The 12528-nt window shown below is 51.9% G+C and overlaps 1 protein-coding gene across 3 annotated transcripts in view; it reads right to left on the bottom strand.

Moving 5' to 3' along the window:
* GRID1 (glutamate ionotropic receptor delta type subunit 1) overlaps positions 1-12528 on the bottom strand; it is a 735632-nt gene that overhangs the window by 504081 nt on the left and 219023 nt on the right. For all 3 annotated transcript variants that reach the window (XM_025880732.2, XM_073878720.1, XM_073878721.1), the window contains exon 4: positions 9900-10105. In XM_025880732.2, the coding sequence (XP_025736517.1) occupies positions 9900-10105 (206 nt within the window). The remainder of the gene's footprint in view (positions 1-9899; positions 10106-12528) is intronic.

The following is a 12528-nucleotide window of genomic DNA, read 5'->3' as shown; positions in this document are numbered from 1 at the left end:
GCAGGGAGCTGGGGCCTGACTGTGTCTCCAGAGGCAATACCCTTCCTCCATGTTACCAGCAGCCCTCACCCCTGAGAAAGCACCCCTGTGCCCCCGCCTAAGCAGCTAAAGTTGTCAGATTTCCTCTGCAAGGAAAGGGATCAGTGGGGTGTGGGAAGGAGGAGGGAGAAAAAGGGAACACACTCAGGTCTTCTGCCCCATCCCTTGTGGCCAAAATTAAAGTAGTTCCCGTCCCGCCATATGGTAGGAGCCCAACCTCTGCACTCCACACCTGCCAGGGTACCAGGCCTTTGTGGATGGAGCTGGGTGAGATGCATGCATGTTTCTCCTGCTACCCGTTTTCCTCGACATCCCACTTCCATCTGGTTCTTTCCTCCCATACCTTCACACAGCTCTGTCACAGCAACTTCTTTCTCCCCAATCTCCATGGCTCCAATTGTGCCCTTGTCCCTGGCTTTCTCCCTGACACCGCTCATGGACGCAGATACCGAAGACATGCAAGTAACACACTGCGGGGAGGGAGATGCTACAGCAAACAGCTGAGAAATGAGCATCAGACACGCCTGTTAATAGTCCATCAACCATGCCCACTTCTCTCCTTTGGTCAATCGACCCAGCAGCAGGTCACCATGAGAATCCCTAATGTCAACCACTAGTGTGTTTCAAAATTGGGAACGTTGACCTAGCCTGGAGTCAAGAAGATTTTTCATTTTTCTCGATGCTCTAAGGGCTCCGTATCCTTAAATTTTCTAAGACTTATCTGTCTCCCTGTCTATACAACAGTTACTGGGAAACCTGGGGTGGCCAGGCCTATCAAGGAGAGAAAAGAGGAGACCTGTACTCAAGAATGTTCCTCATGCTTAATTCTTAGAGGAACCTTGTGGGTCAAGTATCATTTTAAATCCCCTGTACAGATGGGGAAGCAAAGCTCAGGAAGCTGCAGGATGAGGACATGGGACCTGAATCAGGTCTGTCTGGAACTCGGCCCCATTGACCACACCACAGAAGGGTTAAGTAAATGCCCTCAGACTCTCTGGTGACCTTGGAGTCTCATGGAAGCTGCTCTTCTGGTTACCAAGGAGGGAGGTACAGGCAGCCCGTGCACCCCCTCATACTCTCTGCAGGTGTGTTGGCAGAGACAGGACGGTGGGGTCCAGGGGGGTGGCCTGTGTTCCCCAGATGCTCTCTCAAAGGTGCCCAGTCCACCTTCCCCCATCCCACCTGCTCTTCAATGGCGATGTTCATCAAGTCCCACCCTTTGTCATGTTCTGGGAGGAAAATGGGCTTCCCTTGATCTGTCAAGGACAACAAGTTCCCAATGGCATGTAGTGGAACAGAGCCGGGCTGTAAGTCAAGGAGTTCTGAACTCACATCCCAGCTGTGCCACTAGACCTGGGAGCATGAGCAGGTCCCTAAACCCCCAGTTTCCAATGCTCTGTAACAGCCCTTCCTTCCTAGCATTGTGGAGATGAGGTGAGTCAGGGGGTCTGCATAAGCACACTTGGTAACTAAAGGTCTGTTCCATCTCTCCCTCTGGTCCACAACCCTCTCCTTACCACATTCACCCCAAAGTTGAGGCGGCTTGAAACAAAGTAGGAGAAAGGAGGTATGTGGTCCCCATCACCCACAGAGCTGCGGGACACCTGCTTGCTCCTGGGAAGCTCATCTGCCCACTGGGGCACAGCAGACAGATTAAAAAGGAAGCCCCAACTCACCCCCCAGTAGTGTACCTACCCCCTTTGCAACGTGCCTTTGCACTTCCCTCACGAGGAGTTTCCCAGGAGGCTCCCTCCCCTGCCCCTTAAATCTGGGCTGGCCTCTTGGCTTGCTTTGGCCAAGAGATACACAGAAGCAACAAGACACCAGGTCTGAGCCCAGGCCTCGAGTGGCCCAGAGCACTTGCATTTGCCCCTTGGAACTCTGCTGCTGTCACATGAGTAACTGTGGGCTAGCGTGTGTGATGATGAGAGGCCCGCGGCCTGGTCACCCCGTCACCCGAACACACAGCCAGCCACCTGCTCTCCTAACCAGCCAGCTGCAGCTGAATGGCCAGCTGACCACAGAGGCGTCCACAAGCCCAGACACGATCAGCTGTGTCTGACCCAGGTCTGCTGGCTGTGAGACTGATGAGTAACAACAAAGGCTCATTGTTGCATGACACGGAGCTCTGGGGGGATTGTTACGCCGCATCAGCTAACTGATGCAGAGGCCTTCTCGCCTCCAAGCAGACGGGCAGCTTGGGCACAGGTGGCAGGGGACCAAGGCCAAGTTCTTGATGGCACCAAGCGAAGGCCCCATGTGGGAGCATGCAGGGGATGGCAACAGATGTGGGCTGCATAGCACCGAGAGCTTCTCTGAGATGAATCCAGGCAACTGGGGTACCCTCGCCTCACCTCTGCCTCTCTTGATGTGGCTCAGCCTTCCTCCGGCTTCCTGCAGCGCTGGGGAGATTCTGCTGCTGCTTCCCCACTGGGCTCCCCTCCTCAGCCCTTCAGTCAAAAAATGAGCTGACTCACCACCTCGGGGGAGGCCCCCCAAGCTGAACATCCTCTGGGATCCAGGAGCAGAAAGGGTAACTGAGTCATTCCGCTGCTGCAGGCTGTTTCCCTTTGTCAACGCCTATTTCTCAGGCCTGCTGGCTCCCCAGCCAAAGGGGCTACTGCTGATAAGCCACAGAGATGCCCACAGGGAGGAAGTGACACTTTGCTGGCTATTTAATGGCCCACGAAGGAAGGGAAGAACACCAGGTGTCTCCAGGCCCACGCTTCAGGTTCACGATCTCACTCTTTGACCCCAGGAAGGGGCAGACAGTCCTCCTAGTCAGCCAAGGAAGACCTTCCTGAGCCCCAGGAACGGGGTGACATAATTCAAGATGCAACTCAAAATAGAAACAGCATTCAACCAGAAAACAACCAGAAGACCCAGCAACATTCAAGCATTTTCCCTTGATGAGGGCTTGGATGCTCCTTTGAAATATTAAAAATCAAACATTAAATTCTTTCAAAACACCGGCTTACTCGGGTGCCCCTGCTTGGCCAGAACATCAAGAATGTGTTTGGTCGTCCCACTGGGCAATGCAGCTTCTACAAAATGTTTGCGCACGCGCGAGGCAAAGGTCACAGCTCCTGGGATTCCACCCTTTACCCACTCGTGTGTCAACCATCATCCACAGGCTCTGAAAAGGTGATTCAGAAAGATGAACATGTCCCAGTGCCTGCCCTCACATGTTCCTACGTCCCATGGGGAGGGGAGTACAAAGAGTCACCGCACAAGTGGTGGGTACCATGCAGGCCCTGGGATGATGGGGGCGATGGAGGTGTGCTCAGAATGTGGCAGGTCCCACAGGGAGGGAACCCACGAAGGCCTCCCCACCATGCACAGGGGGATTTGCAAGGATTGAGGGACAGAGAAGGAAGGGGACAGTGGCCATGTAAAGTCTCTGTTCCCTTCCCCATCTCAGCCAGGCCCCAAGTCTCAGTTGCCTTGAGCATCCCTGAGCTCCGAACCTACCAGAACAAACTCAACACAATATCTCTTCCTCATGAGCTCATGTCTAAGAATTTCTAAGGGGAAAAAATGAATTTCTCAGACTCATAGCACTTTTGCTGAAGTACTAAGGCTTTAAAATCTGTAAACAGTAGGATATAATTAAATGTAAATGCAGGGTCACATTTAAAAATTAATCTTCTATAATTAATTAGTAATTTAAAATATTCTGGTAAATGATACTTAAATGGCACAGAATTATCCTAGCTCTGAGTGATAAAGTCGCCTGCTGAAGATTTACCATGTTGGAGTAAGAAATATTTGCATATATCATGTGGGACAACAGAACACTGAGATTACTTAATTTTCCCTTGCTATAAATGTAGTAAAAAGCACAGTCTTTATATTCAAATTGTGGGAGCAAACTCACTCATTGCAGCAAACTCTGAGAAGCAATTGATTCAAAGCCAGGAGCTAACCCAGGTTGTGCTTCTAGTAAAGATTAAACTGGCCTCCAGCCACACTCCTTGCCTGGGAAGCCAGTCTGGACAGGGGTGAGGAGGGATATCGGGAGTGGCCCTTTCCACCTCTGTCCTTTCTATTCACCTGTTCCTGGCAATCTGAGTGAAAGGTGACCCCCACTTCCAGAGCAATGGGGAGCTGTCCTACCCATAGGCTGTTCCCCTCACTGTTTTTTCTCCCACCCTTCTTGCCGCAATAAGAGATCACTGATATCCGTCTAACTGCAAAGGTAACTGCCATGTCTTTCCCAACATTGCGATGCCTTCCCCAGACTGCTCTGACACCAGCAATGCCTTTATCCTGGTGTGTGTGTGTGTGTGTGTGTGTGTGTGTGTGTGTGTGTGTGTGTGTGTATGCGTGCATGTGCATATCTAGTGTAGGTCTGCACAGGGTGGTGGGGGGGGGGTGTCCCTGTTAGACTGTGTTCATCTGAGGGTCTGCTTATACCAGCTATTTGGCTGGTTAGCAGCCTGTGTATGTGTGTATGTGTGTCTGTGTATGTATGTGTATGTATGTGCACACATGTCCAGTCTCCCATACCAACATGCCCTGCTGCTTATGGTCAATCCTCTCTACACACTGCTCTCCCCTACCCTGTGCCAAAGCTGGGCCTGGGAATGTCCCACCCACAGGAGCAGCCACTCCCGTTTGCTGACCCACCCAGGCCAAAGGCAGGGTTCTTAAGGAAACTTAAGCCTTCCCAAAAGCAGTTTTAAGACCAAAGCTTTTGCTGACAGGCTGGCCAAGGGCTTGAAGACAAGGTGAAAGGCAATCAAGGCACACACAAGAAAACCTAGCTTCAAGCTCCTTCTATTGGAAGGGAGAAATATAAAATCTCCATGCATTTATTCCCTCAGCAGCCACTGTGGGCCAGCCTTGTGCTGCTCTTGGAAGATACAAAGGTGGACGCCACCCTGTCCCTGTCCATGAGGGGTTCACTTTCTTGTGGGATGGACAGGTTGCCCAATATCTATAGGCCGCACAAAGTTGGATGGTGCTCAGGCTGCAGGGCCCTGGCAGGCTGCTCTGTCTGCCTCATGAACCATGAGCAAGGAGTGGCAACTCTTCTCCATAAAGCACATAAATGTTCCAAATAGTTCAAGTTTTCTACTCTTTCCAGCAAAACAAAAGAGGCAGAGTGGGAAAGGAGAGGAAGAAACAAAGAGGATACAGAAAGGAAAGAGGGAAGCCTAGATACAACTAGAGACAGGGGCACAAAAATGACAAGTGAGAGTCCTAGGGTGCCTCCCACCCCATGCCTAGAGGAGGCCTCAGTGGATGAGAGACCCAGGGCATGAACACTCAGCCAGCCACTAGGAATGCCCAGCAGGAATGTGGTCATGGTATGTAGCCACAATAGTCTACGTCATGTCAGGTCTCCATGAGGAGACACCACCTCTGTGTCCCCAACCAGTACTTTATATGGTTCCTGGTCTGTAGTAGGCACCCAATCTGTACTAAATGAATGGGTGGGTGGATGGATGGAAGGATGGAAGGACAGATCGATAGATGGATGCACGGACAAACAGAAGGACACAGGGACAGATAATGGACAGATGGATGGAATCTCCTCCAGGAAGATGAGATGAAGCCCAGGGCCAAAACTGAGTGTTCACTGGAGGTCTCGTCATCAAATCCAGCCTGAAGAAGAAAGAAGAGTAAGACATACGTAACCCTCTCAGCACTGGAGCCATGGTTATGGAGTGCACTGTAAGCTCTTAGCTTCAAAGACCCCAGAAGGGGTCCCAAGAACAAACTGGTCCTAAAGTTCAGACTCTCCACCCTGGATTAGGACCCCTTCCTGCTGATACCCCAGCCTCAGCCCTAGCCACGCCCCACCCGCTACACCCACCACTACAACACAGGAGTCCCTGAATATACTAGGGCTCTCCAGACCCTTGTCGCCCAGCCCCCACCTTGGCCATGGGGTTAATGAAGGTTCATTCCTGCAGATCCAGCCCCAGTGTCACCCACTCCAGGAAGCATCCCTGACCCTCTGGCCACCCCCCATGTCTCCCCGGCCAGAGGGCACTGCTCCATCCTTGGCGTTCTCACAGAACCTGGTCCACAACTCTGTGCTGACAGGCAAAGGGGTCTGTTTACACCTCCATCCTCCCTATCAAGCTGGGAGCCCCAGGTGAGCAGGGACAATAGCCTCAGTGCCCAGCACAGAACTTGGCACAGCACTCGGGCTCATTAAATACTAGAGAAATGAAAGAAGGAACCTAGGAGCAGAAGGGAGAAGGCTCCAACAGCCACAGACAGGATTCCCAGGCAAAGCCTCTGCCCTCCGCCCCTCTCAGGACTCCCATGGCCCTGGAGTGAGGAGAGCACACCCCCATCCCCACCTACCCTGCCTGGTGATTCAGGCTGACAGGCTATATGAGGAGAGCATCCTAGTGGGTATCACTGCCTGCTGAAGCCCCACTTAGCAGTCAATGGTCTAGAGACAAACAAAAGCCCAACTGCGGATAGAATGTGTTCAACTCACTTCCCAGTTGGGGTGTTTAAAAAGTGCCACCTACCCTTACTCGGAGCTCCACTGTCAAACCCAGAGCAGAACAGGCCCTACTGGAGGAAGGGTTCTCTATGGCCTGTGCCCTCAGCAGGGCCCAAGTCCACCCCACAGTGGGCTCCAGGTCCAGGACCAGAGTGCTGTCCCCTCCTGAGCCCAGTCTCCCCAAGGGGAGCCTTTTAAAGGCAATACACTGATGTGGTGGTGGTTTAGACTATGATGAAAAGATTTCAGAGCAGGGAATGTGGATTCGAAACTGAGCGATGGAAGGTGAGGGCATCTTGAGGTGGGGCCTATTATCTGAGCCCTTGCCCCCATTCTCACCCAGTGCTTCAGCCTGCTTGCACCCCTGCCACTCACCCACTACCAAGGCCAGACTCCCCAAGCCCCCAGCCCCCAGCCAGGATGGCGCCTCATCAAGAGGGATCCCAGAGAGGCTGGTGGTGCACAGGCCCCCAGGCTGAGCCCCCGCAGTGGATGCATGCATCCTGGACACTGGGCAGAGAAGCAGCTCCCAGCAGAGCATGTGGACAGCCTGGCGCTTCCCAGGCAACCAAGTCTGTGTCCTCCAGAATTTGTCACTAACGATAGTGAAAGTGCCAGCCTTCCCAACAGATTCACATGTGGCAACATGTAGAAGATTTGAGCAGCACTGTCTTCCTCCCTCCTCCCGTCAGCCAGGCTGAGTGGGCAAGGGAGAAGTTACAGCTGGCAGAGCAGCGTACCCCACCCCCACTGCAGCTCATACACGCTAGTCCTGATTGGGTACACAAGCCACCTGTCGTCAGTAGCACTGCGGCTCTGAGGCCATTTACTGGCCCATGGCAGTGTTTTGAGTTTCATAAAATTCAGGACATGTCCTGGCAGTGGATCAGCCTTGTGAACACCCTCTGTCCTTGTCACAACAAAGGAGAGGCTGGGTCAGTCTGCTGGAAAAGCCCAAGTCGTGCCTCCAGGCAGTGAATGAAGTTTCTGTGCTGGGATGGCATGCCCAGGTCTCTCCCAGGGGACCTCCTGGGCTAGCCAGCCATCCAGGTCACACTCCCTGCCAGAGTCCGGAAATCCCTCCCATACCACGTTTAGTACATGCACTAAAATTCTTTGAGCATAAGCGCCCTGAAAACCTGTGCCAGACCATGGCACACATTTACCCACCACCATCATCACAGCAACATGGCAGCCGGGGCTCTGGAGCAGGTCACAGCTGGACTTGACTCCTGTGCAATCCCCCTGGTGGCTACTCACAGGACCTGAAGCAACAGTGAACTTCCTGGACTTCAGTTGCCTCATATGCAAAGTGTGAGCATTAGGGTAAGCACACAAAAGGCCAGGACCACGGTGGGTACTCAGGACATGAAGCCCCACCCCCAGCCCCAGCCCCGACCCCCAACATGAAATCAAAAACCAAGACTCTGACCAGCTGGAGCTGAAGGCAAAATGCCCAGGTGCCGTCCTCCCCCGCAGTCTCTGGCCACCCCTCCCATGGGCTTGTCACTCTTGCCCAACACTAAGAGTAGCCACTCCTGGAGCATCTCCAACTCTGCAGTGCCCAGCAAACCAAGACTTCGCAAACGCAGGTGGGGGATCAAGAAGGCACCAGGCCAAAGCCAAGCCAAGTATTTCCAACACCGCAGGAGTTTGCATAATTAACCACTTGGAAATAGTATCTTTAGGCCAGTCTTGTTTACGTGTTAAATCCTTGCAGGGCCTAGAAACAGAGCAAGGGCTGAATTCATCTAGAAGGAAACAATGAATATGTAAATGAAGGAGAACAGATGTTTTCCTGAGAAGCTAGGTACCACATGCTTTACCGTGGCTCTTGTCTCCTTCATCCCTGCTTTACAGATGAAGAAGCCAAGGTCACGAAAGTGAGGCAAAGCAGCCAAGGGCACAGCAACAGTAAGTGGAGGAGCCGGGACTTGACCCCAAATCTGTTGAACTTCAAAGTCAATATCCTTTCCACTCCCAAGCTTCACGGCAGGGCAGTGGCAAGGCGGAAAGGAAGCAAGGGCAGGAGGCAAAGGATTGCGAGAAGAGAGATGGAGAAGGCGGGCAACCGGATTAGCAGATAGCATCCCGGAAGCCGGCTCCAGCCAGGGGAATTTAGCAAAGAGAAAAGCCCTCCTATGAGCAGACACTGGCACATACGCTGCTGGGAACATTCTGAGAAAGCCTGGACACATTAGTGCTGCTAATCCTAGGCTGCCCATTACTGGCCTGAATCACTTCCTACAGGGAATCATGTTCCAGAGAAAATGCCGAGTGCCAACAGGACATCACAGCCTGGCTGACCACCAGCGTGATCCGGGGCCTGATTAGCCAAGGGCAGCAGAGCTGCCAGCCAATTGCACCAAATTAAGCATTCCGAATTTTAAGTTCTCCAGCAGTGGGCTTCGTGCTGGTTCCTGATGCATAAGGTAGCATTTTGAGTAATAATTAATTAGAGAGGAAAGCAGAATAAGCAAACCAAAGTACGTCAAATGGAATTAGTATAATTCTGCCTTTCTCTTCATTTTCCTTTCAATCACAGAGAGCCAGGTAGGTGACTGGGGTCGGAGAGGAAATTGCAGACAGCATTTGGCCACCCTGTGAGCCCTTGAGCCGCCCCTGTTCCCAGGCACACCACGGCCCCAGCACATTCCCCTCCCCCCCCCCCCTCCCCCCCCCCCCCCCCCCCCCCGCCACGAAAACCAACTCAGGCCAGACGGGGACCTGCCAACTCCAGCTCGTCGCCTTTCTGCCATCAGGCCACCAGGGCTGGCACCATCAGCCAGCTCAGAGCGTATTCCTAGTTGTCTATTCTCAAGTTACTAAATTCTTTGTTAAACTGGTGGGCCCTGTCTTCCTTAGAAGGCCCTAACCCCTAACAAAGGCATTAAAGAAAAAAAATCACTGGTTAGCTCAGGTACCAAAAATATCAGCCCGTGCACCAAGTATCATTTGGTAATATGCAACCGACACCTCCTTCAGGTGCTAGCAAATACCAAAGGCAGAGCTGCCCACCTCTGCAGAAAGCTGGAAATTTATTTTATCCCTAGAGGCTTACACCTGCCAACAAAGAGGGGAAAATTAAAACAACAAAGATACAAACCAACAATAGCCTGAGTTTTGTCTCCAAAATCTCTGGCAGTCACTTGTAAATAGGCTTCCTGCTAGCTGCCCCCAGCCCCTCACTGTCTAGGTAGGCCTTGGGTTACCTGTTAGGGACCAGTCAGGAGCCAAGTTGCGCTCGGGATCTAACTCTTTCTGGCTTCGTCATAGACCCAACACCTAGGAGTCCCCACATCCATTTTGGCTATGCACGAGTGGACTGCACCTGTGGTCCACCGTGGCACCCTGGGCAGAGGCTCCTGTGGCCCCAGGCCCCACCACCTACCTCGTTGATGAAGGAGTGGGCCCCCTGCGGGCTGAGCAGAAGGATGGCGCGGCGTAGCGTGTCTCGGTAACGGTTTAGCTCCTCCGTCTTCATGGTGGTGAAGAGGCTGGTGAACACGTGGCTAATGTTCTTGTCCACCTTTTGTAAAGAGACATCAAGGCCCAGCCTCGAGGCCTGATCCAGAAAGCTTTGGAGCCCACGGATATCTGAGCAGCAGAGAAGGGGAAAGAAAGAAGGATTTTTAAGCAGGAAGGATCTACCCGCAACGCTCCCCACTAGATAGAGGCCACTGCCATAAGCCAGGGCTCACGTCTGCCTCAGTGACCACTGAACAGAGGTTAGAAAACACTGACACATCTATTTGGTCACAGCATCCAGCCCCAGCATGTCTCCTACCACAAGGAGCATGCCCTGCCATCCAACAGGTCCTGTGGCTGGAGTGATGACCTCCTTTTCACTCCCAATCAGGCCCCTGGAACAGGGGCCTGATTTCCCCAGATGGAACTCCTCTTCCACTCTCTTTCCAGCTGGGGCGACTGCCCAAATCCAACCTGAACTTCACATCCTGACTGGTTCAGGGGTGAGCAGATGGTCCAGGATGGTCCACTGAGCACCATCCTTGGACTCTGGAGGAGCACCTGGGAGACAGCCCTGCTCTTTCCTCTGTGGTCACTAAGAGGTCAGGATATAAGGCCAGGGCAAGAAGGGAGCAGGGGAAGCTGAAATGAAGTACTAGGGAATGAGCATTCAGAAGGAGCTTGGGGCCCAGCTCTACCACATATTAATGCAAGCCCACTCTCATGAGCGCCAGGGTGCTGATTTTTTTTTTAACTAGGGCCCAAATCTTCTCTCAACCCTGTGTGAGCCATCTGTCTCCTCCAAAGGGAGACCTCCCCAAGACTGGAGCCAATTCAGAGGCAAGCAGGTATGAAAGTGACACCTGGTCCCAATGACGTCAAGCCTCTGTGCATCTGTGAATCTGGCTTCTCCTGGATTTTTCTATGAGCCAAAGAATACCCTTTCCTGCCTGAGCCAACTTGAGCTGGATTTCTGTCACTTGCAGCCCAAAGTCTCAACCCAGAGGGCACATTTTCAAAGTCTGGGATGTCTCCTTCTTCTGGCCCATACGTATATTCCAGCTCCCAAAGGCAAGCCCATACCCAAGGAGCCCCCTCTCAAGGACACTCTGGGCCTGCCCATGTCACACAAGCTGCTCTCTCCTAGAGCCCGGGATGCCCATGGGGCCCCACAGGCACGCCCTGGCCTATCCAGTCCCCCAAAATCAAATTTACAGTAAACGGTGTTAATTCGACCAGATGCTTTTCCCAACCCATTCCTGTCCCAGACTTTCACTTCATGCCCATTCCACAAACTTCCTGAGTGTGCCAGGCACCATGCAAGCTGCTACAGTGGACCCTCAGCTGCCCATCTCACCAGGATGACATGCTCACCAGTAAGGCTAGTCCCAGCTGGACATAACATGAGTGGTCATGGAAAACCAAACACAGTGCCAGGGAGGAGACTAGAGTGCATGGCAGCACTGGGGTGCTGGGGGAAAATGTGCAGGGGGGCCCTATTTCCCACCATGGGAGAAGTTGGGGAAGAGGCTCTGAGCACTAGCTGTGGACCCCGACACTTAGAATTCAGGATGGTTCCTTAAATACTTGGGTAAATCTTCCAACCAATTTGTGCCTCAGTTTGCTCATCTGTTAATGGGATAAAACTTTCTATGCCCAGCATGGAGCCCGATGCAGGGATTGATCTAATAACCCTAAGGTCATGACATGAGCTGAAATCAAGAGTCAGATGCTCTCAGGGAAGTACAAATCAAAACCTCAATGAGATACCACCTCACACCAGTCAGGATGGCTAAAATTAACAAGTCAGGAAATGACAGATGTTGGCAAAGATGCGGAGAAAGGGGAACCCTCCTACACTGTTGGTGGGAATGCAAGCTGGTGCAGCCACTCTGGAAACCAGTATGGAGGTTCTTCAAAAAGTTGAAAATAGAGCTACCCTATGACCCAGCAATTGCACTACTGGCTATTTACCCCAAAGATACAAATGTAGGGATCCGAAGGGGTATGTGAACCCCAATATTTATAGCAGCAATCTCCACAATAGCCAAACTATGGAAAGAGCCAAGATGTCCATCAACAGATGAATGGATAAAGAAGATGTGGTATATATACACAATGGAATATTATGTAGCCATCAAAAAAACGAAATCTTGCCATTTGCAACAACGTGGATGGAACTAAAGGGTATTATGCTAAGCGAAATAAGTCAATCAGAGAAAGACAAGTATCATATGATCTCACTGATATGAGGAATTTGAGAAACAAGACAGAGGATCATAGGGGAAGGGAGGAAAAAATGAAACAAGATGAAACCAGAAACAAGATAAAACCAGAGAAGGAAACAAAGCATAAGAGATTCTTAATCTCAGGAAACAAACTGAGTGTTGCTGGAGTGGTGGGGGGTGGGAGGGATGGGGTGGCTGGGTGATGGACATAGGGGAGGGTATGTGCTATGGTAAGCGCTGTGAATTGTGTAAGACTGATGAATCACAGATCTGTACCTCTGAAACAAATAATACATTATATGTTAAAAAAAAAAAAAAAGAAGA

This window comes from Callorhinus ursinus, unplaced genomic scaffold, assembly GCF_003265705.2.
Source record: "Callorhinus ursinus isolate GAN/ISIS: 27379988/994484 unplaced genomic scaffold, GSC_fseal_2.0 scaffold31, whole genome shotgun sequence".
NCBI classification, from domain to species: domain Eukaryota; kingdom Metazoa; phylum Chordata; class Mammalia; order Carnivora; family Otariidae; genus Callorhinus; species Callorhinus ursinus.
Note: the sequence above shows the minus strand (reverse complement) of the source record. Positions and strands in the feature narration are given on the sequence as shown.